General features: G+C 41.8%; 2 protein-coding genes and 1 pseudogene across 4 annotated transcripts; 2 read left to right on the forward strand and 1 right to left on the reverse strand.

Moving 5' to 3' along the window:
• Positions 1-1,253: 1,253 nt before the first annotated feature.
• Positions 1,254-5,693, reverse strand: LOC102720699. Of its 3 annotated transcripts, none has more exons than XM_040523400.1 (9): positions 5,201-5,693; positions 3,693-4,484; positions 3,399-3,532; positions 3,104-3,293; positions 2,597-3,031; positions 2,402-2,512; positions 1,962-2,285; positions 1,724-1,783; positions 1,254-1,523 (listed from the first exon to the last, which is right to left on the reverse strand). In XM_040523400.1, the coding sequence occupies exons 1-9, from the start codon at positions 5,648-5,650 to the stop codon at positions 1,413-1,415; spliced, it is 2,607 nt and encodes an 868-aa protein (XP_040379334.1). In that variant the 5' UTR covers positions 5,651-5,693; the 3' UTR covers positions 1,254-1,412. The 3 variants fall into 3 exon arrangements, with proteins under 3 accessions (XP_040379334.1, XP_040379333.1, XP_015692339.1); XM_040523399.1 differs by having other exon boundaries at positions 3,399-3,535; XM_015836853.1 differs by lacking the exon at positions 5,201-5,693 and adding an exon at positions 4,638-5,184 and having other exon boundaries at positions 3,399-3,535.
• A 1,922-nt stretch (positions 5,694-7,615) lies between these two features.
• On the forward strand, positions 7,616-15,522 carry LOC102711153 (annotated as a pseudogene).
• A 7,991-nt stretch (positions 15,523-23,513) lies between these two features.
• On the forward strand, positions 23,514-24,567 carry LOC121054229 (ethylene-responsive transcription factor 4-like). The gene has a single exon (XM_040523372.1). It carries the CDS (start codon positions 23,603-23,605, stop codon positions 24,263-24,265), a length of 663 nt encoding a protein of 220 aa, XP_040379306.1. The 5' UTR covers positions 23,514-23,602; the 3' UTR covers positions 24,266-24,567.
• Positions 24,568-25,686: the final 1,119 nt, after the last annotated feature.

Consider the following 25,686-nt stretch of genomic DNA (forward strand, 5'->3'; position numbering starts at 1 on the left):
ATCTAGATTACATAATCCAAGTGGAAACAAATGGCATGTGTACTACAATAGAAGCTACTATAGACAACTAAACACACACACAGAAAATAAAAAAACGTATTGGCTCTCATATAACAATTAGCTATGTGCATGCTTCAGGATAAATATGTTAAGAGAGAATCCATTTTATGCCCTGAGTTCGGCATAGATATATAATTTTTCATTGATTTTGTTATGTTCTACAATGTATCGACATTTGCTTAACTTTTACGATTTATCATTATTGTCCGATTAACCTTAGTTGATATTGTACAATTTGTCCAAATGAGCAAAATACTCTATGACAAAAACTTCCAAATTTTGGGGAAACCCCCTAAAATATCATATTTTAAGTTTTCCACCATATTTTGGATGCTTACGGTCTTTATGTTTATAACTTAGTATTTGTCCAAATTTTATAAGTTTTTGTCTCCGGGTATTTTGGTTATTTAGACAAAATTGTAACAAACTGACCAATCGATTTCCATACAATTTGACCTTGTTATTAGTATACTCTTAGAGCCTAGAAAATGCTATAGGATTTGAGTTTTCGAATAATTCAATAGGAATCTTATGTGCAAAAACCTCCGTTCTAGCTCATTTCAGCGGGATCAAGATGGTCTTCCCATGTTTTTTAATCGTTTGCATTTTTTCTGCCACCCGCATTTTTCACCTATACTTATGCTTTGAGAAAATCTAAAAAAAGTCATTGACAAACATCCAAATCTAAGAAATGCCATTGACGAATATGAGTTCTAAGAAATGTTATTGTACAAACGAATTTGTCTAAGAAATACCATCGCCATCATGGTTCCGTCCATTTCCGCCGTTAAAAACACTGTTCATACTATAACACTTAACGAAAAAAGTTGACGAAACCCTAACAGCGATGACATTTGTTAGACCAAATTCGTTTGTACGATGACATTTCGTAGAACTCACACTCATCGATGGCATTTCTTAGAATTAAGTGTTTATCATTAGCATTTATGTCAATAACATTAGTTAGATTTCTCTTATGGATATATGCAAGAATTTGAATTTTCATCCTTAAATTTAGAATTTATTTTAAGGTTTTTACTGCAATTTATTTTTTAGCCTTTGTGATTAGATCGCTAAAAATACGTATATAAATATTTTATTTATAAATTATTTTTTGTTTATAAATATGTTGTTTAGCAAAACAATGACCACCTGAATTTCCACGAGGAAATTTTGTGGAGCTGAAGAAACTCTTTTGCCCCCGTCTGGGTAGAGTTCAATCAACGGCGTTAGCATAGCAGCAGAGAATACCAGTGCGTTTCAGCATTCCTCCAAAAGACTGACACAGGAACAGCGTTAGATGCAGTGCAGGTTACACATTACAAGGCCAAAATTTTACGTGGCAATGCACATCAATCGATCGTAGACACCATGTCCTCTTCCTCCTCATAGTCCTCGTCTTCGTCCTCATCGTGGTGTCTCGCACCTCGACGTCTTTCACCATGGTGCGAGTCTGATCCATCCTGCAAAACGTCACAAAACAAGATCGTCGTGTAGTTGATCCAATGAATAATCTACAAAAAAGATGGCTGGTAAGAATGATCTAACGTATGTGCACCAACATAGGATAGGAAGTTTGATAAATTACAGTATCTCTAGTAGATTTACCATATCTTTTGTGGGGGGGCGGGGGGGGGGGGGGAGGTGGGAATTCATTGTCTACCTGATGTCCTGACTGGTCCTGCTGAACATCTCCTCCAGCTTCAGAAGACCCAGGGGCATGCTGCAGATATATGGTCAATCAATCTCTCAAGGCTTAATTTGGAAAAGTAAGTGGACCGGTCCGGCCTTGTTGCGTTGTATAGCGACATTCTTTTTCTTCTAATATACTGACGCACAAACCTTTTGCACGTTCGAGAAAAAAGAGAAGTGGAGCTCAATACTCAGTTTTTTCTGTGTACCTCATGATCAACACCTAACAATGGCGCACCACCACCACGCACATTTCGCTCCAGGGATTTAAATTTTTCCTCCCAAGTTTCATTTAAACCTTGCAGAGCCTGATTGATCATCTGCTGGACCTGCTCCTGTGAGAACTTGTGCTGACCCCGCTTACCAGAACCACCAGGGAGGGACTTTGCTAACTCATCAATTTTGGCCTTGTCGATGGTGCCAGTGAGTCCATAGTACCTCCCACGGCTCCAGCCTCCCACTTGCTGTACCCATGCAGCATCGGGATCCACAGGTTTATCACCAGCCTCCTCCATACGCTTCTTGAAACCTTCCTGGAAAAATCAGCGATGCAAATACGACTCAGCAGCCATTGGATACACTCATCTAACTAGTTTGCATGTTGCATCATGACTACTCTCTAAACAATGCAAACACCTTTAGAACCTACCACAATTCGTTTTGCTTTCTCGCTGACAAATTCTCCTGTGCCACCATTAAACTTATGGGTCTTGCTGAAAATCTCAACTTCTGATACTGGCTTCCCACCATTCTCTATGATCTATTCAGTTCAACCAGAACAAGGGATATGTGTTAAAATTTGAAATGAGTTCTTTCTATGAAAAAAATTGTATTTATATATTACCATAAGCTGTCGTTGCATAGCAAAGCTCCGAGAACCTGATGTGTGATGGGCACGACCTCCAACAAACCGATTCTTCCTATACTGCAGAGACATCTTCAAGACTTCTTCTTTTGCCCAATAATCACACAATCTCTCCCACCAATTCGGGTACATCCATGAAGGAGGGAAGGGTTTCCACTGTATAGGGTCCTCGTCCTCGTTTACCTCATCCGTCTGATTGTCCTTTGGCTCTTCTCTAGCATCTTCCTCCTCTGACTCTGTATGACTATTGGATCTGCAAGAACCTGAAGCTTTTTTGGCTTTTTTTGCTGCAGCCAACTCTGCTCTAACCCTTCGCTTCTCTTCGCATAGGAGTCCAGTAAACTGTTTGACTGCTCTGCGCTCAAATATCTTCAGGCACTCAGCCTCATGGCCAGGGGCCCACTTGTACCTTTGCTACAGTAAGTGAATATAAGATCAGAAGTCTAAAAAATATATATGACAGTGCACATGCCTTAAGTTCCTTACAAGAAATTCATTCAAAATAGCAGCCCTTGTCTCCGGGGGATAGTGTTTCCAGCGATAAACCACTTCCCCATTAGCTAGACCATCACCATGCTGACCAACTGGTAAATAGGTTGACCCAGGGTAGTTCTGCTTCAAAATAGCAGTGAGGGTAGAGGCCACCTTGGGACAAAGTGGGTTGACATCCCAGTTACTGTCAGGGGAAGTTTATTTATTAAGTAAATGGTAAAGAATGCATTTAGAAACACTCATGAAAATTTATCACCGCACAAATTGCCTTCAAATAAAATGCACGTACTCGATATTATTTGGTATCAATACAGGTCTGTCATATTCCCTACGTGGTTCAATCAGTCTTGTAGGACGACGTCCCCTGCCCCTAGCTGATGATTTACGACGAGATCTTAATAGGGGATGATAGCTATATGCATCCTGCTGAACAACTGAATGTGTATCAGATTATGCATTAAGACTCACAATTACATTGAAAATATAGAATTCATGCAAAAATCAAAACTATCAACTCCTCAAACTTTCTCCTACAATCTTGCTCTGGATAGGTGGCATCTAATGGAAGTTCTGAAGCTCATACCTGTTGCGCATGCACAACCTGCTCTGATGACTGTGGCTGCACCTGCTCACAACTTTTATCAAGCTGGTTTGTACCCTTGATCTCTGGAGGGTACAATTGACTGTAGCAGTGTGGGAATTTCTCAGCTTGAGGCACATCACGATTTGAAGATGCTGGTAAAGCAGGTGCATCGGCATTGCCCGACTCACTTGAGCATGCTTGAGGCATTTGGCACCGAGGCGATGGACTGGGACACAGATTGGCAATGAGTCGGTCAATGTCTGGAGGATCAGAATTATATTGGTTTGGAGAAGCAGCTGGCTGCTGGACAGGATCATCGTTTATTGGTTGTTCTGGCTGTTTTGTCAAGCGCTTACTACGCCTAAGATAGAGTCCACCATTTGGAGAATTCAGAAGGTCCTTATTTTTCCTCTTCTTATTCTCACCAACATTCTTGCTGCTCATATTTTTCTTCTGATTCCATCCAGTTGTCTTGTCAGCTTGTGTTTTTTCCAGGGCAACAGTTTGATTGAGAGGCTCTGTTCTTTCCTGCCCCATAGTACTTGAGACATTGTTTGACTGCAACCTAGCTTTCCTTGAACTAGACCTTGCAATAGTTTTATTAAGTGTCTCAATGCATGATTCCCCTATGTGAGTTGAATGGTCAATAGACTCTTTTTGTGCCTTGTGTTGAACTGCTGCCAGGGAATCTGTTCTAAAAGAACTGAATGTCTCCTCTCTGGGAACTGAACGAATGGAGCATTGTGCTGGTGTCTGCTCAGAACGAATTGGATGGCATCTTTCCATTTGCAGCTGGCTCCACAAAGAAGACAAGCAAGTAAGAAACAAAAGAGCATTGGAAATAGTATATCCAAGTAGAGAAAAGGAGGTAATAATCGAACGAATTTTGCAGAAATATAACTGATTTTATCATATCAAGATTTCGACTTTCATATCGTATCATACTTTGGTCATTATAATCCTCCTTTCTTTACCTCTTACCCTCCTTGCTCCTCTCTTCATTCTGGTTAATCAAGACTTGGCCTAGACTCAATTGAAAGTTGAAAGTTAGTCTCCATTCGGTTACTGGCTATATCACTGGCACTGGTTTTGCCAGTTTATTCAGAGGGAAAAGACTCACATCTAGACTACCCAGAATACGAAATGCAAACTGTGTCTGTTTTACAGCCAAAGTACCAAACTGTGACCGAACTAAGAATGTTCGACAGCACCAAGGTGCTTGCCCCTTTTCTTAGTTGAAGGACAGGAAGACTTGAATTCTCAAGTCCAGTTACAAATTAGTACCCCCACTTACCCAATCCAATCCAATGACAATCTCCAGATATCTACAGCTTTCCGGTGCACGATACAATTCAGTAATGTTTTAGCTGCATAACACCAGGATCTTTGAGATGATATCATCGAGCCAATGTGACGAGATTTTTCAAACCAGCGCTCCAGGCTTCTGACTAAAATGAACTGCCAGCAATGTGTATTAGTATTACAGGTCCAAAACCGCATGTACGCACCTCCGGCCGATGGCGCAGGGATGACGACGCGAGCGTGACCCCAGCAGGGGGTGGCGCCACGACGGAGACCGTGGGGGCAGCGGGGGACGCGAAGCAGAGCCGAAGGCGCCCGCCGTCGACGACGAGCTCGACGCCGCAGAGCGGGCAGGCGAAGCGCCCGAGCCCCGCCGGCACACTCAGCAGCGCGCCGCATCCGCCGCACGGCATGCGCGCGGGCGCCGGAACGGGCACATGCACGGGCACGGGCACCGCGGGGGGTGGCCCGCGCCCGGGGATGGGGAGAGCCCGGCGCGGGCGCGGCGGCGGCGGAGGCATGAGCTCCGGCGGGAGCGCCTGCTGGGTCCCGCAGTCGGGGCAGGCGAACTCCGTGAGGCCCGGCTCCACCTCCAGCGTCTCCCCGCACCCCCCGCACCGCACCTCCACGAACTCCGGCTGCGCCGCCGCCGCCATGGCTTCGGGGACGAGCGGTGGCTAGGGTTCCTTCCGTTCCTGTGCTGCCCTCGGGGAACAGGGCAGCTGGCGTGAGCGAGTGCGGGATGCCCCTAGTACCCGTAACCAAGCACCACTGCGGCCGTCGGGAAAAGAGAGAACGTTCCACCGTTTCGTTGGGGAGTTTTCCTCTTTTTTCTTTTTGAAGGGAAAAACTTCGCGCCAACATTTTTCCCGCTGGACTTTTTTATTTTTATTGCCTAAATTTTGGTATATGAAGAGAGACATTTAAGCCCCCATCGCTTTCGATTATGTTTATATTTAGGGTTAATTGGATTCATGTCATTACGATTTTGCCTGTTTTGAAATATGATATTACTATTTAACTAATTGTAATGATGTCATTATAATTTCAGAACTATTTAAAATATGTCATTATAAATTTTTTTTACCAAATTGCCTTTGCACCTACAAAGGATGCAATGAATAGCATATGGGCAATATGGTGCAAAGTTTTTTAAAAAAAATGCACTGAAAGGGTATGAATGACATATTTCGAATAGTCAAATAGTAATAGCATATTTTAAAACTGACAAATATATAATGACATGAATCTAATTAATTCTTATATTTATCCGTATGTTTGCAAGTAAAAATAAAATAGTTTATGAGTAAAATTTTTATGTACATGCTTGGTTTAAAAGTAAGCGTAGTAAAATAAATCGTGATTAAAAACAGATGAAAACAAATCTAGAATAAAGTTTTAAATTTTACATTTGTCTTATTACCATATGCATGAGTGAACCGATGAGACCTGTAGTTCCGTTGTTCTTTTAAGCAAGTAACAGTAAATTGGTGAGTCAACCAATGTTAGCATACACCAATCTTGTTTCATGCAGGAGTTACTTGAAAACAATAATCGAAAAGAAGTTAATCAACAAATATTAACCATACCTCAATGATACGAAAATAGGAAATAATAATAGGAGAGATAAAATGAATAATTTATAATTATGAAGATATCCGTATTAAAATCATAACTTTGTATTTTATAATTTAATTAAAAAATGAAAAGAATATAGTTCTAGTGGATTACAGGTAGTTTTGTAGTAAAATTCCATATTTTTAAATTAAAAAGAATGAAAAATGAATTATGTTAGATCTATGGCCTAAAGTACTTGTTAGTACGGTACTACTTTTTGATATATATATTATATATATCCTGCCACCAGGTGTAACTACTCTCTGCATATCCATTGTGAAAAACATTTTCATAACTATTTCTGTTCCTACCTAACAGAAAATATAGACACTATTAAATCTTATTAAATCTCATGTGAATGATACATCTACATGTCTAGAATTTGTACTTTTTGTTGAAGGAGAGAAGAAATATGTATAAATGTGTTTCTGCACCTTAGACGTAAAGGGAGTAGCTATAACTGGTAGTAGGATAGATGTTTCATATATATATATATATATGTATGCATCATTTGTCGTATATTTAAACTAAACATTTAAGAATTATCTAATGGTTGGAATTTTAAATGTTCAATTAAATATTATCACAAACAACAAACATTTTTGTCCAATAAGATTATTAGAGTTTGTAAATTTATTTTATTTTAATACAAATTATGTATCAAAATCTTAAAAAATTAACTAAATTATTATAAACTCTAAATGCACTTATGATGCTAGAAACTATCTTGGTTTCTGTGCTCTAGGATATCGTGTTAAAAAACTATTTTTCACAATACAATTTTTGTATCTTGTTATTATATAGTTCACTTGTTTCTCCCACATGTAGTCTCGTTTTACTTAAAGACACTAAGTCTTAATTTAAAACCAGCTTCTTCACTCCTATGTCTCTATTCAATAAATAACTTATCACATTATTAATTTACTTGTCCGACAACTTAATAAATAAATAAGGATAGAAAACCATGGGTACTGCATTAGTAGTGCCCTGAGCTTCCCCCATTCCCCAATTCCCGAGGGCGGAAGAGGGAACAAGGAAGAAAAAAAGCGCCAAAGAGAAAGGGAAAAAAAAAAACCCAAAACCCTATCGCTCCCGCGATCCATGGCGCTGCCGCCTGGGATCCTCGAGGTGCGTTGCGCCGGGTGCGGCGAGAACCCTGGAGGTGGAGCAAGGCCTGACGGAGTTCGCCTGCCCCGACTGCGGCATGGCCCAGGCGCTACCGCCGGAGCTCATGCCGCCGCGCCCCCGCCGCGCGCTCCCGCTGCCCGGGCGTGGGGGCGTCGTCCCCTCCGCCGTGCCAGCCTTCACCGCCGCGGCCGTTCCTTCGCGCGTCTCGTGCGGAGGATGCGGGGCCGCCCTCAGCGTGCCGCCCGGCCCGGGGCGCTTTTCCTGTCCGCTCTGTGGCGCCGAGATCGCGCCTCCTCCCCTCGCTGCCGTCGTTGCCCCGCCGGCAGCAATCCCAATCACCTCCAGTGGTCCGGCGAAAACCTCCGAGGTATTGTTCGGAATCACCTGCTCCCAGGATTTCCCTCCCAATGTATTATTGGCTTCATTAAATATCTATGCTTGCTCGAATGTGAACAATGTGGCTATGGTATCTGTTGGATTGTTGCTGAAAACTTGTGATATGTGAGGTAAAACTACCTCTGACAGGTTACTAGTAGCTTAACTCTGCTTGTGTTGCACATTTCCGACTATGTCCTGTGTACTAAGCAATGAGGTTAAATTACATTAGGAATTCTGAATATCTGTGGTACCACTAGTTTAATGGGCAATAATCTATTATATTACAAATAAGTAAAAATTGAAGCCACCATATCCTCTAACCATCTCGGGCTAGGAGCTAGCATGTTTGTTGGATCTGCGCTGTTGATTGTGGTACATCAAAATTATAGCTGTGCAAATTGATCACATATACAGTAGATCTGTTACAAAATAAATACTTTTGTATTAAAACAACCATGCGGTAGTGTTGATCAAAATTGGCTGCCCTTTCCATGATGACACTTTGTTTATGACCAGAAGTAGTATTTCGTCACACAGTGTGTCATGGTTTGGTTTTTCTTCTTCTCGAGCAGGTGCTGAATGGAAATTCAAATCAGCCAATTCTCACAGGACAGGTTCAGAAGTCCATTTTTTCTGAGCATACACATGTCCAACGCCACAAGCATTCTTTTAGAGAGGAGTCATCTAGTTCATTCAGAGTTGACTCTAGGACACAAACTCCTGATGTAGGGAGACACAAGTGTGTCAATTGTTCATCTGATCGAGAGGAGTCATGCATGGAGCCACTTAATGGGACTATTGCTAGGCCTGGCAAGAAGAAATCTGTATCTGCTGCTGGTCCAAAATCTTATCCAGCAGGAAAGTTGCAGGAAGAGCATATTAATAAGGTAATCCATGCATCAAGGGCACAAGGAATTCCTTCAAACTCTGAAGTACTTCCTGATGACATGGTTACAATGCACAGCAAGCAGAAAAATGGACTTATGGTTGCCCCCAGTGTTATCGAACATGAGCAAATAAATCCTCTGCATCAAGTTTATAATGAGCAACAGGCTGGTGACAACTCCAGTGATTCAATTCATGCAGAGCAGGTACAGGTGGCATGCAAAGCAATACAAAACAATAAAAAGAGTACCAAGTATACAAAAGAAAATCAAATGACACAAAGTAAGAGTCCATTGAATTATTCAACTGACTTACCTCATATCAGACGTAGTAAGCGCTTAGCAAAGGGACCGGCAGAACCCATTGATGTTGAGCCTATCCATAGGATAAATGCTTCCCCAAATCAAAGTCAATCGGAAGCTGCACGATTTGAGAGGACCATAAATGGCACAGACCCTATTTCACCAAATCAGCACCGGTATCCTCAATCAGTCTCTAATAAGTTGGACAATGTTGATGCAACTACTCCTGCTTTGAATCATAGGATGCCGCAAAAGGAGATGATTCCCCAATGCTACAGCCAGATGTACTCTCCAGAAAGTAGGTTGGCACTTCCAAATCCTAGTTCTATGTCATGGCATGAGCATGAGATGACTGATGAAGGCTTTCATGGGATTGTCCAACTCAAATGCAGTGATGATGAAGTGCATTCAATTCCATTAGAGAATCAAAACCAGGATATGGATGGGCAACTGGCAGAAGAAACTTCTGCTGGCAAGAACCATCTGGAGCAGGATAGCGACAACTATGCAGAGCATGGCAGGCAAAAGAATGGCTTCATTGATTCTTCAGATGATGCAAAACATCATGGAGACTTTTCTTCTGGAATGGGAACACGCCACCAGATAAACTTGCCTGCTTTATTGCCAGTTCCAGCTGATACTCCACTGCCCACCAACAGCGCACATTCTTCATTTGAAAGTCTGTCTCTTCCACTCTCTAGCATGCTCAATTGTTTCTGTTCAGTCCTTTCTATCACTAACGTGTTCACCCACACGGCCACACCTGTGCAGAGCTACCAGTGAATTGTAGCAGTCCAACAACACCACACCAACAACCATCCCACCTCTACTCTAAGGTACCTCCCCCTTTGTCTTTTGGCTGAACCTTTTTATTTTTTCTTGGGGAGATGCTGAATTTTGTTTCCGTTTGAGGTCTGAAATAGTGTCTGAATACCGGCATGCTTAAAAAGTGTTTAGTTTACAAATTAGTGGAGAATTTTAAGATCTTTGTTGTTTCCTGACCAAAATTTTGACTTGACATGACTTGATCTTTTATTAGATTTGTAATATTTTGTTGAATCCCTGGTCTTTTCTCCCCGTAGTGGGAAGAGCATACAACCTAGTTTCTTAGGGAAGTCTTGTAATGATTTGATGAAATAGTTTGCATTTTAGTTTTTGAAAGTGACGCATCTTAATAAATGTAAATGCAGGTTTACAAACTTGTGATGCTGACCTGAAAACTTGCTTTCTGGTTAAAAAATGTTCATAGATATTACATGTTCAATTATTATTATTTGGTATAGCTCAAATATTGTAATGCTATATGATTAAAATTGAACTGCGAACAGAAAGCTTTCTATTGTTTTATTCAAATGGATTTCTTTTGGAACGACCTAAAAATGTAACATTTCCAGCGTTTCGGGTGCATCAGCATGATTTGTGTATTGTTTGACATCAAGCAATTTCAGGATGCCTGGAATGGTGATATACTGTCGGCGTCTGTTAGTAAATCATCAAAAAAACGCAGGGGCCGTGGCCCTGCAGTACTATTGGAACCACGCAAAGAAGCTGATAGGCCTGTACTGACACCCAATGGTACAGAGTAAGTATCTGATATCTATGGATTTATCAATGGTTGAATTGCACATTCGTAATCTTCACGTGTATGACAAATTGATTTATGCAACTAGAAACTGGATTGTGCACCCGTGCTGTTCTAAGGTGACAACAACCCTATCCCTTCTTATCAAGGAGAACTATCCTGGAACCTATGTTTCAGTGGATACCAATGGTACTGACAAACCCTGTGAGCTCGTGGTTTACCATTGGCACCAGTGTCCTTCAGATACAAGAGATACTATATTGGATGAATTCCTTGTGAGTAACTTGCATGGACATGTTTTATACTATTTTCGCTGAGATTTAAAAATAATAAATGATTGTTATTTAAAACACTGCAGAAACGCTACAGGTGGTCCCCTGGCCAGGAAGAGGAGTGCCAAAAGATCTTCGACCGCAAAGCAGTTAGACAATTGGTTAACCTCTTTTGCTATGAGAAGCAAAGGGCTAGAGATTTGATAGCAAAAAAGGCCAAAAGATCTTTGGCAGTTGTTAGGGGCAGTAGGCCGTTAGAAGAGGGGAGCGATGGGGAAGATTCAGAAGAGCAGCATGGGGATGAGTCTGTTCTGGCGCTTGATGATCCACTGAACTGGAAACCATTCGTCCCTGAATGGATGCAACCAAAATGGTGGGAGAAGTTGTGCGACTATTGGGCAAAAGATGAAGTTATGAAGGTTTCTTACCAAAAAAGGAAGAACAGGAATGCAGGAAACCCCCCCTGTTATGCTTCTGGCTCACGCAGCATAGCAATGCATCATCGGCTTAAGGTAAGAGCTGGGGATGCAAATCCTATTTGTTGACATCTTTCTGCATTTGTTAATGAATCAGATGCGATTTTGTAGAGTGTGGACAATGGCAGAAAGCTGTTATTGGATATTGATCCATCCACCAAAATTAACAATGATAAAGGACACATTATTGATAAGAAGGCATTGCTAACTGAGGTACCTACTCCTGTTACATGTATAATATCTGAAAGTTTTGAATCTGTGAATAGTATCACTTCACGTGTTAACCTGTATTCTACTTCTTTCTCATTTTTCAGGATACCACATACGAACATACTGCAGGGGCCAGAGATGCTAAGCTAGGGCCCCATCCTGTACAGGCACAGACGGGAGGCTGCAAGCGTGGGAGATACTATTCTGACTCTGGTGTTAGGAAGAAGGTCCAGACTGATTCTTTGCCAAAATCCTCTCTAGGTTGTTCCAGCAATCAGGAACAACTTCCGATGTTCACACGTGAACAGGTGCAACAGATGATTAATCAAGCTCTACAAGGGTTAAATGAAACGTGGGAGAAGAAATTTCTCTCTTTGGAGCAAAACATGCGCATCATGTTCAAATCACATTTTATTCCAGAAGTAAGCAAAAGACAGTTATATAACTCATCTAGTTAGCATTGATATTTAATTTTGTTTTGTGACATCCATTTACAGGGTCCGAAGGGATCGTCGGTTGCTGTTGCAAGGGATAAGCAATGCCAGTTGGCACGCCAGGTAATAAGAATTTGCACTGTGCATATACCTTTAAAGCAGAGCTCTGTGTGTATAGAGGTGGACAGAAAGTTCGTGACTCGTTAGCTCACTCGACTCGTGTCAAACTCGGCTCGGCTCGCTTCATTTTTCTAACGAGCTGAGCTAGCATTTTAGCTCGTTAGAGATAACGAGCCAGCTCGAACTAGCTCGTGAGCTGCTCGCGAGCCTAACGAGCTAGACCAAAGACACGGGCGTTCGTTGATTCTACCCCGGAATACCCCGGAATACATGTGTTCAGTACTAAATAGGTTCATCATGTTTTATGTTGGTTGAAACTTTAATATTTAGATACAATTTCATATGATTTTCATGTTTGAACAAAAAAATTGCTTGTATAATCTATTGAAAAATTCTTTAGATGCACTTTTCATGCATGGCTCGCGAGCCTAACGAGCCAGCTCGAGCTTTGTAACGAGCCGAGCCGAGCTGGGTTTTAGCTCGTTAGGATAACGAGCTCTCGTTATCCTAACGAGCTAGACCGAGCCGAGCCGAGCTGGCTCGTTATCCACCCCTAGCTCTGTATTTTCTGGGGAGAAGCTATGGCGAAGCCTCTTTCTGTTTTAGCTTGGTGGAATTAAAAGTAAGAGTTAAGTGCATCAGCGGTCCTCAAACTTAGTGTGTCATCTAGGTTCCTATACTCTCAAATTGCACTTTAATGTCCCTAAACTCGATTATGCACCCATTAGTGGTCCAAACCAGCCTCGGGATGACTTTTTAACCGACGTGACATCCAATTTTTTTTTATTTTAGGTGATCTAACTTATATATTTTTTTAACTTTCACAAATATAACATAATATATAACAGAAATGTAAAATTGATCAAAAGTGAATTTTGCATTTGTTAATAAATAATATTTCTCTCTTATTTTTTAGAGTTTTACTTTTTCAACCACTTATAAGCCAGATTTTAAATTATAGTACTTATTTTTAGAGTTGATTCTTTCATTGTAATTCATTTAACAACACTTTTTCTAATCGCTATGCACATGTATATAAATAATTACTTATAAATTATTTTTTTTGTTTGTAAATAAGTTGTTTTGTTTTTTCTTCAAAAATGTGAAATGATTTAGAGTTGATTTTAGGGGTTTTATCGTAGTTTGTTTTCTAGCATTTTCTTTTAGATCGCTAAGAGCATGTATATAAAAATTTTAACCATGAATTTTTTTAATCATTAATAAATTATTTTGCTTATACTTAATTTCAGTTAAACAATGAGAATTTCAGTTAAACAATGAGGCTAGGAGTTGCAGAAGAGACGTATGTTCATTTGGTGTATTGTGTTGGTCAAAATTTAGAGTGGTTGAAGACTTGCGAGTTTTATAGGGAGTTGTTTCCGGTAAAAAAAACCTACAAACTCATGTGTACTATTATTATACTACAAGTTAAATTGAGGATTTGTTTTCATTCTAATTTATTTTTCAGACTTTACTTTTCAGATCGCTAAGAATCTGTATATAAAATTTTCTCACAAATCATTTTTGTTGGTAAATTTATCGGTTGTCATTTTTATCTTAAAAAACAAAAAAAAGCTCAATCATTATAATGATTCCAGAGTAAAATTTTAAAACTAAAAGAAACATCTCCTCAGTATAAACTAAACACTCTAAAAAAAACTTATATTTTGGGAGGGATAGTAATAAATATTGCTGAAATTTTAAATTTTGGATTTATACATTGCATAGAATTATAACCACATATGAAATATTATCTACAAATTCATTATACATATGGAATAATTATGTTGGACTTCTAAACTCAAACTATCATATTTTCCGAATCACTGTGCAGACACGGGTAACACACGCATACTCACCTGTGTGAACGTGTATACATGCATCCTATTCTCCGTAAAAAAAATTTGGATGCCACGTTGACTAAAAAGTCATCCTGAGGCTGGTTTGGACCACTAATGGGTGCATAATCGTTTAGGGACGTTAAAGTGCAATTTGAGAGTATAGGGACCTAGATGACACACCTCGACAAGTTTGAGAACCGCCTGGTGCAGTTCACTCTAAAAGTAATCACATTGAAAAAGGAGAGGTACTAAATTTATTTTACAGTGGTCTCTTGTTGACAACCAGGTGCTAATTGAGTTTGCGCAAACAATTTAAACAAAATGAAATGATAATGTGATAAGCAAAATGAAATGACAATCAATGTACTAGTAATTAAAAATGGTTCTTTCAAGTTTTAGATGCCTTATAGAGTTACATTTCTAAAGATGGTGGAACTGCTTACATTACGATCGCTGCATGAGACGACGAGGTATAATACCTTAAGTTGGTCCGACTTATACTGAAACTCAATAATGACCAAAATCAATATTCAACGAGATGTAAGTTTCATATTCTCCCCCTCTCCCTTGCATGCTACCTATTGAACTTCTAAACAACAATTCTGTTGACCTGATGGTTTAGCATGACAATACTCTAGTGTTGATGTGGCTTGTTTTGCTTTTGAATCATAAACAAATCATAGCAGCCGTCATGTCTTATATATGGGCAAAAGCATACTCTAGCTGAAAACTTTGGTGATTTGATAGTGTGTGAAACCCTTGATGGACCGGAGGTTGTTGGTCCCTGATAGTGAAATAGCTGCTTTTGTATTCAAATTTGGAACCTATCTCGCACTATTTCTTGAAGCATCAATCGAGGATGCTGTATGCCAATCTCGCTGAATTCGCCAATGTGGCTATCCAGCTTTTTAGCTGGATTGTTGGGGGCACAAAACCTAACCCAGTCCACGGCTGGCTGATGCTTTGCAGGATTCATTAGATTCTGTGGACGGTGAAAAGCATCCGGCGGGGGGCGGCGAGGAGGACCCTGAGAGCCAGGATTACGAGGATGAGCACTGGAGTTGAGCCAAACGTGAGCTTGTTTTGGCCCAAATTCTCATCTTCTCCGGTTGGCCGGCCGGCCGGCCGGCGTGTAAATTGTGTGCAGTTTTTCAGCGGCGCCTGTCTCGGATGGTTCGGTCGTCGCTTCCCCTGTACAGCTGCATACTGGAGTAGTAGTAGGAGCAGGCGAGTAGAAGTGTACTCCCTTCATCCCAAAATAACCAATTTTTTACTTTTTACCTGTAATTTTTTATTCTTCATCTTATTTAATTTTTTTTCTTCGTCTTATTTAATTTTTTTTCGATTGATATTTTTGTTTTTATTATATGATAAATTATGAATACTACTTTACGTGTGACAATTTTTTTTTTAATTTTCTAAAAAATTTTCAAATAAGACAGATAATCAAACGTTGGACATGAAAACCAGAGAATTTGTTTTTTTTACAGAGAGAGTACTATATATATTTAGGACTTGTTTAGTTTCTAAATTTTTTTTCTAAAAATATCACATTGAATTTTTGACATCTAAATAAAGTATTAAACATAGATGAACCAAAAAATTAATTAAAGAAATCTCGAGACGAATCTTTTGAGCCTAATTAGTCTATGATTAGCTATAAGTGCTACAGTAACCAACATGTGCTAATGATGGATTAATTAGGCTCAAAAGATTCGTCTCGCGGTTTTCAGGCTAGCCGTGAAATTCGTTTTTTTATTCATATTAAAAACCATTTTCGACGTCCGCTCAATATTTGATGTGACAATTATCTCAAAAAATTCTTAGATCTAAACATCCACTCAGCTCCCACCACCATCATCAATCATGCTCATGCGTCGCCGTGGGAGGCAAGAGATGCCCTCGCGCGCATCCTCGCTTTCCTGCCGTCACGCGGAAGCTGTCTTCCCTTCCCCCCGCGGCGCGGCGCGCACGCCACCTGCGCGTGCCCACGCGTTTTCACCCGTGAGCAACGTGACGCCACCACCGACTGCCCACCGTTGGGGGCGCTTCCTCCCCGTCGCCCTCCCCGTCGCATCCCTGCTCGGTGCACGCGGTGCGGTGCCGTCTTCGGTGCTGTTCCCAACAGCTGTCTACTCCCACAGTTCCAAAACGAAGAAAATGTACATGTTATCTGATTTTTTATAGCTATATAGTGACATAATTAACGTAATTAATTATTATAAAGTTAAAGTTGTACGTTAGAAAAAAAACATGATAAAACTTTATAAAGAAACTTTTTGTAGAATTATACCATTTAGTACTTACTCCGTTTTATAATATAAGGCATAACCACCATTAACCTAAAGATTAAAAAAATTAATAATTTTCTTCTCGTTTGGATTACCTAGGTGCATGTATGCATGTGTGTACCATGGTTGAGTTTTTGATGATGAAAAATATGCTAGTTTATTTGTATGTGTGTCTTGTATTATGGGATAAAGAATAAAATAGTTATGCCTTATATTATGGAATGAAGGCATGCATAACAAACCGAGCAAAATGTTGAGAATAATCTAATGTAAAAATATAACCTAGGTACATACTCTTTCCATCACAAAATACTTTATTTTCAACTTATTTCACATATACTTATACAAAGCTAACATATTTATCTTTACTTATTACCTACTATGTCTTAAAATAAGATCATTTTTGGTCATTCTACTTTGTTCTAAAATAAGTTTATTTCTAAGTGATTATTGCATTAGAGTACGTAGAAGTAATGAATAAATGCTTATGAACAAATAAAGTAGGGAGTAATTGTGTTGGGACTTGATAATAAAATAATGAGTATCAGTCTTTTTGTTTTTTTATCGGTGTATATGTGATAAATGAAAAATGAAGTTATTTTATGATGGAGGGGTACCAAATTCCAACATAATAATCGCTCAAAATAATGTCTTTGTATGACAAACATGGAAAATTAAAACTAAAGTCTTTTTTGGATGGAGACACCAAGTAATTACTTCGGGACCTAGAAAAAGGGAAAGCTAGATTAAATGCATACACATACAACTATTGCAAATATTTTTGTTGTAAAAAAAGGACAGATAGATAGAGACATCAAGACCATTTTAGTTGAGCACTAATTTTACCGATACGTATATACTCCGTCGTAGGTAGCGAACGGATCGCTGTGCTCCAGCTGTACGCGGAGCTTCGTCAACGAATCCATTGGCTATTACCCACTAAACTGCGGTTGAGTGTTGACCCGGTGCAGCCAAAGTTCCACTCCTTTCTTTTGCAGGACCTCAAGTCATGGAAAGCAAGGGGCACGGTAAATTCGTGAGACGTAAGTTTTTGCTGATCGTATTTTCCGACTGGTCGTTCTTCCGCTGTAATTTACGTGACGGATTGACCGTGGTGTTTTGCTACAGTGCAGGCTGTGGTCGGTCGCTGGTCTAGCCTGAAGCCCTGAACGGTAACAACTGACAGGTTTAATTCCGTAACTCATACGTGTGATGTGGATCACGGATGACTCGCCAGCGGGATGCAGTTGTAGGGCCAGAAAAGAAAGGGAAAAAAAAGAGAGAGACATCGGGGATTTTTTTTAAAATGAAAATATTAGATGATATAATTATAAATAAAAAATAATATATATTTAACGGTCCAAAAACATCAAAACTAACCCTAAATTTGAAATTTAAAAATTAATTTTTTTCTTACACACGTAAGACGAACAAAAGCCAGGGCGAGAGAGTAGACCCGCCGGTGAAAAACCGCGCGCGGAGAAGGCGATGGAGGAGTCTCCGCCGCGAGCGACCGCGACGCCAAACGGGAGCGAAAACGACAAGGCAAGGAAAAAAAAACTAAAAAGGACAAATAGTATAAGAGTGGGACCCGCGCCGCGCCGGCCGCCGAGCGACAAAACAAAGAAAGAAAAATTCCGAGACCAGCGAGCGAGGCGAGCGGGTATCCATCCGTCCACCCACCACCCGTCCACTGGTGCGGTGAGCTGTGCTGTGCGTGCGTGTGCGTGTGCGTGTGGAATAGAGAAACCTCGCGTCGTCGCAGCGGGCCCCACCGCCCACGCCGCCGCCGCCCCCCCTCGCGGTCGTGTCGTGTCCGTCCCCATGCGTGGGTCGTCTCCTCTCCTCTGGTGCCCGGACAAGTGGTGGGGGCGGGCGCCGTAGCGGACGGTGGCGGCAGTCACGAGCGACTCGCTCGAGCTATACTAGCGGGTGGTGCTCTGCCTTTGCGACGACGGCGACGTACGACTTGGTGTGAAATCTGCGGTTTACTACGCCTCTGTCGTGACAACTACCGCTCTACCGCTCCTCGCCGCGTTTACGGTTCTCTTTTTTTTTAAAGAAAAAGTATTTATTCAGGCCTTGTTTAGTTTTTTAAATTTTTTTCCAAAAATATCACATCGAATTTTTTAACATCTAACTAAAGCATTAAACATAGATAAACAAAAAAACTAATTACACAGTAGGAAGAAATATTGAGACGAATCATTTGAGCCTAATTAGCTCATGATTAGCCATAAATGTTACAGTAACCAACATATGCTAATGACGGATTAATTAGACTCAAAAGATTCGTTTCGCGGTTTCTAGGCTAGCCGTGAAATTCGTTTTTCCATTCGTGTTCGAAAACCCCTTATGATATCCGGTCAAACATTTGATGTGATATTTCTCCCAAAAATTTTCTTAATCTAAACACCACCTCAGTAGCCATCTTTTTCTATGCTTATGCTTAGGGGTGGGAATGGGCCAAGGCCCGTGGGTTCTTTTACAACTCTATTTAGTTTTTAAAATTTTTTTAGTTCAAAACTTTATACAATTTTATTTTTAACCCGTTTTGAACCCGGCACTTAAATTTTCTAGGCAAAATGGTTGGGCCCATTACCACCCCTACTTATGCTTATAAACCAATATATAAATTTTAAGCTTAGAGTTGATCTTAGAGTCTTTTTTTAATAAAGCTTATTTTTCATATTGACTTCTAGATCATTAAAAATACATATAAATTTTTTATTTATAAATTATTTTTCATTTGTAAATACGTTGAGTGGCACCGCCAAAAGAAAAGGGGAACTTTACAGATTTTTTTTTTGGAAAACTACTCAAAATTCTAATCACCTAAAATTTGTTTAAAATCCTGCTAAACCTAATTGTCTCTTAATTCGAAGACAGGCGCGCAATTTGTCGTAATGAAATCACAAGCCGAAATTCGCCTCCACTGCGATCATGTTCTTTTAAGCCTATTTATTTGATTATTAACATGATTTATTTGTACCACTTTGCGAATAGTAAGTTCTAGTGAAAAACTTTCTTCTACAACACTCCTGTTACATAGACCTCCCTTATTTATCTTAAAATAAGTTTATCTTCAAGCAAGAATTGCTTGGGGATTTGTTATTCCAGTCTTTTTCTTTCTTTTGTATTGGCATACGTGGGATTAGTGAAAATGAAGTTGTTTTAGGGGGTGATTCATGGAAAATCCAAACTAGATATTCGTAAACAGAAAAATATTTTTTAATAAAATTTTTATATACGTATTCTTAGTGGTCCAAAAGTTAAGGTTGAAAAAAAACTTTGCTTAAAAATTTCTAAAATTAACTCCACATTTAATGTTAAAAAATCAAATTTTGGCGTATAGACATATGCATAAGTGAAAAGGTGAAAGTGTTAGGATAGAGTGAGTAAATAACATATTTCTATCAAATCATATTTTGATTTGTAAAAATAAGCATAATGCAGCACAACACAGCATTCATAAAAGCGAGTATAAAAAGCAGAGACCATTGTACTCCCTCCATATCAAAATGTGAATATGTTTATATCTTAAATTGCGTCATAATATAAAATGCAAAAATGACTATATTTTGAAATGAAAAGTCTATCTGTGAAGCAGAGGGCTCAGTACGTGATTTTTCATACCACCGATCATTTTTATAAGCATAAGCGAAACCAGTTATTAATGATAAAAAAATAATGTGTTCCTAAAAGTTTTACATAAGTGTTATTTACAAATGAAAAGGAACAAAAATAAAGTATGACAAAAAATCTCAAAAATAACTCTAAATTTAAACTCAAATTATGGCTTATAAGCATAATTAAAGGTAGGACAGAAAGACTTCATTTGTAACCCATCACACATGTATCCATGCAAACCTACACTAACTAAAATGTCCTTTGTTTTTTTTTTCCAAACATCGATGCATTGTATCATACTTTATCAAATCGCACTATATTTGTTCACTTATTTGCCAAACTCCAATATAGTAATTGTTAAGAAACAAAGTTCTCCCTTCATACCAAACTAATATCATTTTTAGTCATTCTAGTTTATCATAAAATAAGCCAACTTTTTAGTAATAGTTGCACTGAAGTTTGTAAAAAGCAATGAATACTGCATTAACAATTAGATAAAGTAAGAGATAATTGTATTAACCCTTATCTTTTGCATTTTTCTTATAAACCAAAATTTGAATTTTTAACCTTAAATTTAAAGTTAATTTTAATATTTTTCATCGTAGTTTTTTTCCATATGACTTTTAGATCGCTATAAACACGTTTGCAGATTATTTTTTATTTGTAAATATGTCGTTTGGTCTTTTCTTTTAAAATCCCAAAAGATGACCCTATGAGATTTGATAAAGGGAAGTATATTTTTCACATTTTAGCTTATGTATTTGGTAGGGTTGTGCTTGGTGAAAAATAAAGTTATTCTAGGACAGAGAGAATATCTGCGAGATAAATATGAGTTGAAAAAAAAAACTTTTTTTGGATGGAGGTGGACTGCGTTTGGGGCAGAGGTTAGTAAACTATACGAGTGGATTACATATGATTAAATTATTATTGTCTAAAAACTTTAAAAGTAGATTATAACTTTCCTAATGATATTTTTTTTGAAAAAACATATTTTAACCGTTTGGAAACCATGTACTACGTAGAAATCATGCGGATACGTGTGAGATTATACTATGATTACAGTACGTGAGAGCAAATTCAATAGTATAGCTAACTACTAGCTCCAATTCATCTATAGTCGATCTAATAGCCAACTCATATAATATACAATAGTTACCTATAGAACATCAATACATGGTCCCACATGTCATACATATATTTTATTTTGGAGCATGTGTGCAGCTGGCTACAAATTAGTAATTCACTTCTCTTTTCTCTTATCTTTTTTTCTCTTTAAAATATGCTTAATAGCTAGCTTATAAAATGGTTAGCGGTTTCCCGTTCCACCGTCCAAACCAGGCGCCGGCCGTGCGTGACTTGTCTGAGGTCCAGCTCGGGCGCAGCGTGCACGCGCAACAATACAATAATCCATCGAAATCCCCCCCCGCGAATCTGCCCGCCGCCTCTTGCCCGCCGCCGTGCCAACCAAGGAAGGCGCGCTGCAGCTCGGAGAAAACACTTGTTTTTTCTCCACCCTCCCCTCTCCCTGCTCGCTCGCGTCGCCTTCCTCCCCGTCACATCACGCGCCGCGTCGTCGCCTGACCATGCGCCTGCGCACCGCACCGCGGGCCACGCGGCTCGCGCCGTGACCCGAGGGGGCCCCCCCGCCCCCTCCCCGCGCGCGCGCCTTCGCTCTCGCTCGCGTCGCGTCGCGTTTCGGTTTTTTGCGTAGGTGCGGGGGGCAGTAGCAGGCGGGTCCCGGTGGCTGGAAATTGCGACGGCTTTGCGTGCCCCTTCGGCGCGCGCCGTCGTTGGGTGGACGGAATCGTGGGAAGCAATCGGCAACCAGCGGCAGCCGAGTGCGCGACGCGACGGCCAAGAGGCCCACAACTGCCCCCGCTGCTAACCGTAAAATCGGGCACGCGTTAAGCGCCGCGCCGCACCCGACACCACCTGTCGCTTCGGCGCCACAAGCTTGATCTCTCTCTGTACATGAGGGGATGTTTAGCCGGTGCAAATGAAAATTTTTAAATGTTACAGCATACGTTTGATCGAACGTTAAAATGAGTTTCTTTTAACACGAATAAGAAAAGAATGACACTGCTCACCTAAAACCACGAGACGAATTTTTTGAGCCTAATTAATTTGTCATTAGCGCATGTGAGTTACCATAGCACTTATGCTTAACCATAAACTAATTATGTTCAAAAGATTTTTCTTGCGATTTCTCATATAACTATGTAATTAATTTATCGTTTCATCTATCTTTAATACTCTATTTAAGTATATAAAGATTCGATGCAATCTTTTAAGAGAAATTTTTTTGCAGGGCCTGACGCGAAAAAAAATACCCGGCCTCAACTCGCTTGATTCCACGGATGGGAAAGGCGCCACGGTTCGATTCTTCTACTACTAGCAAAAGCAAACATAAAAAAATAGGAGCAAACATATTAACGCATGCATGATTGCAAATAACCGAATACGGATGGAGGAAAGAAAAAGTTTGGAGGGGTGCTTCACCAGTTCACCCTGCCTGCATCGTGCGTCCAAACGGAACAGGGACAATAGGACGGGGGCAGCTGAGGCACTGTCTCAAGATATATGATATTTTAAGATCAGCCGTTTATTTTTTTTATTGTGATAGTTATTTAAAAACGTAAGTAGTTAAATTACTGAATATAAAATAAAATTCTAGTTTTATTAAAATCAGATAGAAAACTTTTCTATATAGATCTGTACAAAACATACTACCTCCGTTTTTTAATTGACGTCATCGACTTTTGGATTTAAGTTTGACTTTTTTGTTTTTGTGAAATTCAAAAAGTTTATATAATTATTTGTTTTGTTATGATTTAATTTATTATTAAAATAATTTTAAGTATAATATCTGGATAAATTTTTTGAACAAGACGAACAATTAAACGCTAAACACACAAATTAACAGTGTCAATTAAAAAAGTTAGAGCGAGTACCATTTAAAATTTTAAAAGCCCACGTTAATCCCACATCCCACATCGTGATTGGATTAAAACAGGGCCAGAGTACTCGACTACTCGTGTACTCATACAAAGCAAGCGGAGCAAAGCAACCACACACACGCTACCAAATCAGCATTACCAACGCACCGGCAAAGCCGCAAAGAGGAGGAGGAGAAACGAAAAGGAAAAAAAAGAGAGAGAGGTGGATTAACGACGGGACAAACGGCGGGGGCGGCGCCTCTCTCTCCGCCTCCTCTGTGGGTGGTCAAACCTCCCCTCCCGCTGGCCCCTCCGCACCTCCCGCCTCCCCTATTAATACCACCACCTCCTCCCCTTTCCTCCCCCCAACCCATCCAACCCACCAGCCTCCTCCTCCTGCTCACCAACGCGGCGGCGAGCAACCGCCACCACCACCACCGTCGAACACTTGGCGCTTCCGGCCGCCCGCCCTAGCTCGCTCGGCTCGGCTCTCGTGGTCTTCGGATATGGCTCCCAGGAACGCCGCTGAGGTGGTTGGCGTGGCGGCGGACGGCGGCGGCATGGAGCCCAGGTTCCGCGGCGTGAGGAAGCGCCCGTGGGGCAGGTACGCGGCGGAGATCCGCGACCCGGCCAGGAAGGCGCGGGTGTGGCTCGGCACCTTTGACACCGCCGAGGCCGCCGCGCGGGCCTACGACAGCGCCGCGCTCCACTTCCGCGGGCCCAAGGCCAAGACCAACTTCCCCGTCGCCTTCGCTGCCGCCCACGCGCTGCCGCCGCCGCCGCCGCCGCCCAAGGCGCTGCTTGCGGCGGCGCCCGTCGTCAGCCCGACCAGCAGCACGGTCGAGTCGTCCTCCCGTGACACGCCGGCCGCCGCGCCGGTGGCGCCCGAGGCCCAGGTGTCCGCCGCGAAGCCTTCGCTCGACTTGAGCCTCGGGATGTCTGCCATGGTGGTCGCCCAGCCGTTCCTGTTCCTCGACCCCAGGGTCGCGGTGACCGTGGCCGTCGCGGCGCCGGTGCCTCGCCGGCAAGCCGTCGTCAGCGTCAAGAAAGAGGTAGCTCGTCTCGACGAGCAGAGCGACACCGGCTCGTCGTCATCCGTGGTGGACGGCTCACCGGCCGTCGGCGTGGGGTTCGACCTGAACCTGCCGCCGCCGGCCGAGGAGGCGTAGGTTACGCACCCGATGACGACGACACGACCCCACAAATCCCTCGTAGAAAAGCCTAGAGCGACGTGTAATAGTAAGAGGTTAATCGTCCGTTTAATTGCCAGGATTGATCAACTAGGTGTACATAGATTGTGTCCTTTTTGCACGGGGAGATAGGCACGAGGAAAAGCTACTCCTCCCGGTGTTACAGTTCGTTTAAAAAAACGAAGGAAAAAAAAGAAACGAAAACATTTTGTTGTTCAATGTAACATATTGATCATCAATCTCTGATTAATGAGAAATTTACGTTATTTTTGTTCTCAAAACCATCTGTCTTCATCCCTGCAAGGTACTAGCAACACAGCCAACTTTGTTTTCAGCTACATAGCCAGATCTGTTGTTTTCTGGGAAAAATGACTACTACTAGATGTCTCCCGATCGTGGATCATGAAATGGAGGCAAAAAATTAACCAAACTAAATTCTAACTCCATTCAACCGATCCTGTTCGATTTTCACATCAAACAGGTGAATATGTACGTGCAAATCAGCTCAAAGAAAACCACGTAAGAGTATCTACTGGGCGTGTGACGAAGAAACGAGAAATTAACAAGTACACAAAGCGCCGCCGCTACGCCGCTCCTCCTCCCCGGCGACCGACAGGCGGCCGCACCCCCCGCGGTCGGGATCCCACGCGGGGGGAAAAGGCCGGAGAGAGCGGGCAGAGCAGAGTACGTACGACCCGGGGCAGAAAACCGCGGCAACAACGACCGTCCACGACGACGCGACGCGACGCGCGCGCCCGAGGAGAACGAGTCCACCCGTGGTGCACCCCGCGCACGCGGCGTGCGCAGCGGAGCGGTGCGTACCACGAGCACCCGCACCGCACCGCGTCGGCGTCGTCCAGGGCGAGGGGAGGGGAAGTCGTGGTCACGCTCACACACACAGTTTACACTTGCTCCCACGGCGCGACAACCACGTAGAATAGCAGCTAGCGTTAGCAAGGGCCCCCACGCGCCTTTGACGCCTTCCTGTCTTCTCTCTCGCCTCTACCACTTCGCTTCGGACCGCGGCAAAGCTCGCTGCGCTTCCCTGAGCTCAGACTCACGCTGTCACGCACGCACGATCGAATCCTGTCTCTCTCTCTCTCTCTCTCTCTGAGCCAGCGACCTGCCTGGAGAGAGGGGAAAGGCTTTTTGGGTGGGCCCCGTGACCAGCCGTGTGGCTCGGATCGTGTTGTCATGTGGTGGCCGGCACCGCTGGCTGCACCGCTACAGTAGTTGTCAGCGCACGCCTTTTGTTTCGCGCAAGGATCGTTTTTTGTCTGGATCTGCGACTGCGAGTGCGAGTGCGCGCGCTAGTTGATCCGCGCCCGTCGGTCTGCCCACCCGCGCCGAGCCCGCCGCCGCGCCGCCGATAGTTTTCGCGTAGGTGGTGGCGTTGGAAG

This window comes from Oryza brachyantha, chromosome 4, assembly GCF_000231095.2.
Source record: "Oryza brachyantha chromosome 4, ObraRS2, whole genome shotgun sequence".
Lineage (NCBI taxonomy): Eukaryota > Viridiplantae > Streptophyta > Magnoliopsida > Poales > Poaceae > Oryza > Oryza brachyantha.

Bases quoted from the DNA above. Each gene is read 5' to 3' on its own strand.
- LOC102720699 (XM_040523399.1), bottom strand. From the start codon at position 5,650: ATGGCGGCGGCGGCGCAGCCGGAGTTCGTGGAGGTGCGGTGCGGGGGG. The intron at 4,485-5,200 runs GTGCGTACATGC...TTGTGGAGCCAG, and splicing joins CCCTGCGCCATCGGCCGGAG to CTGCAAATGGAAAGATGCCA. The intron at 1,784-1,961 runs GTACACAGAAAA...ATATATCTGCAG, and splicing joins TGTTAGGTGTTGATCATGAG to CATGCCCCTGGGTCTTCTGA.
- LOC121054229 (XM_040523372.1), top strand. From the start codon at position 23,603: ATGGCTCCCAGGAACGCCGCTGAGGTGGTTGGCGTGGCGGCGGACGGC.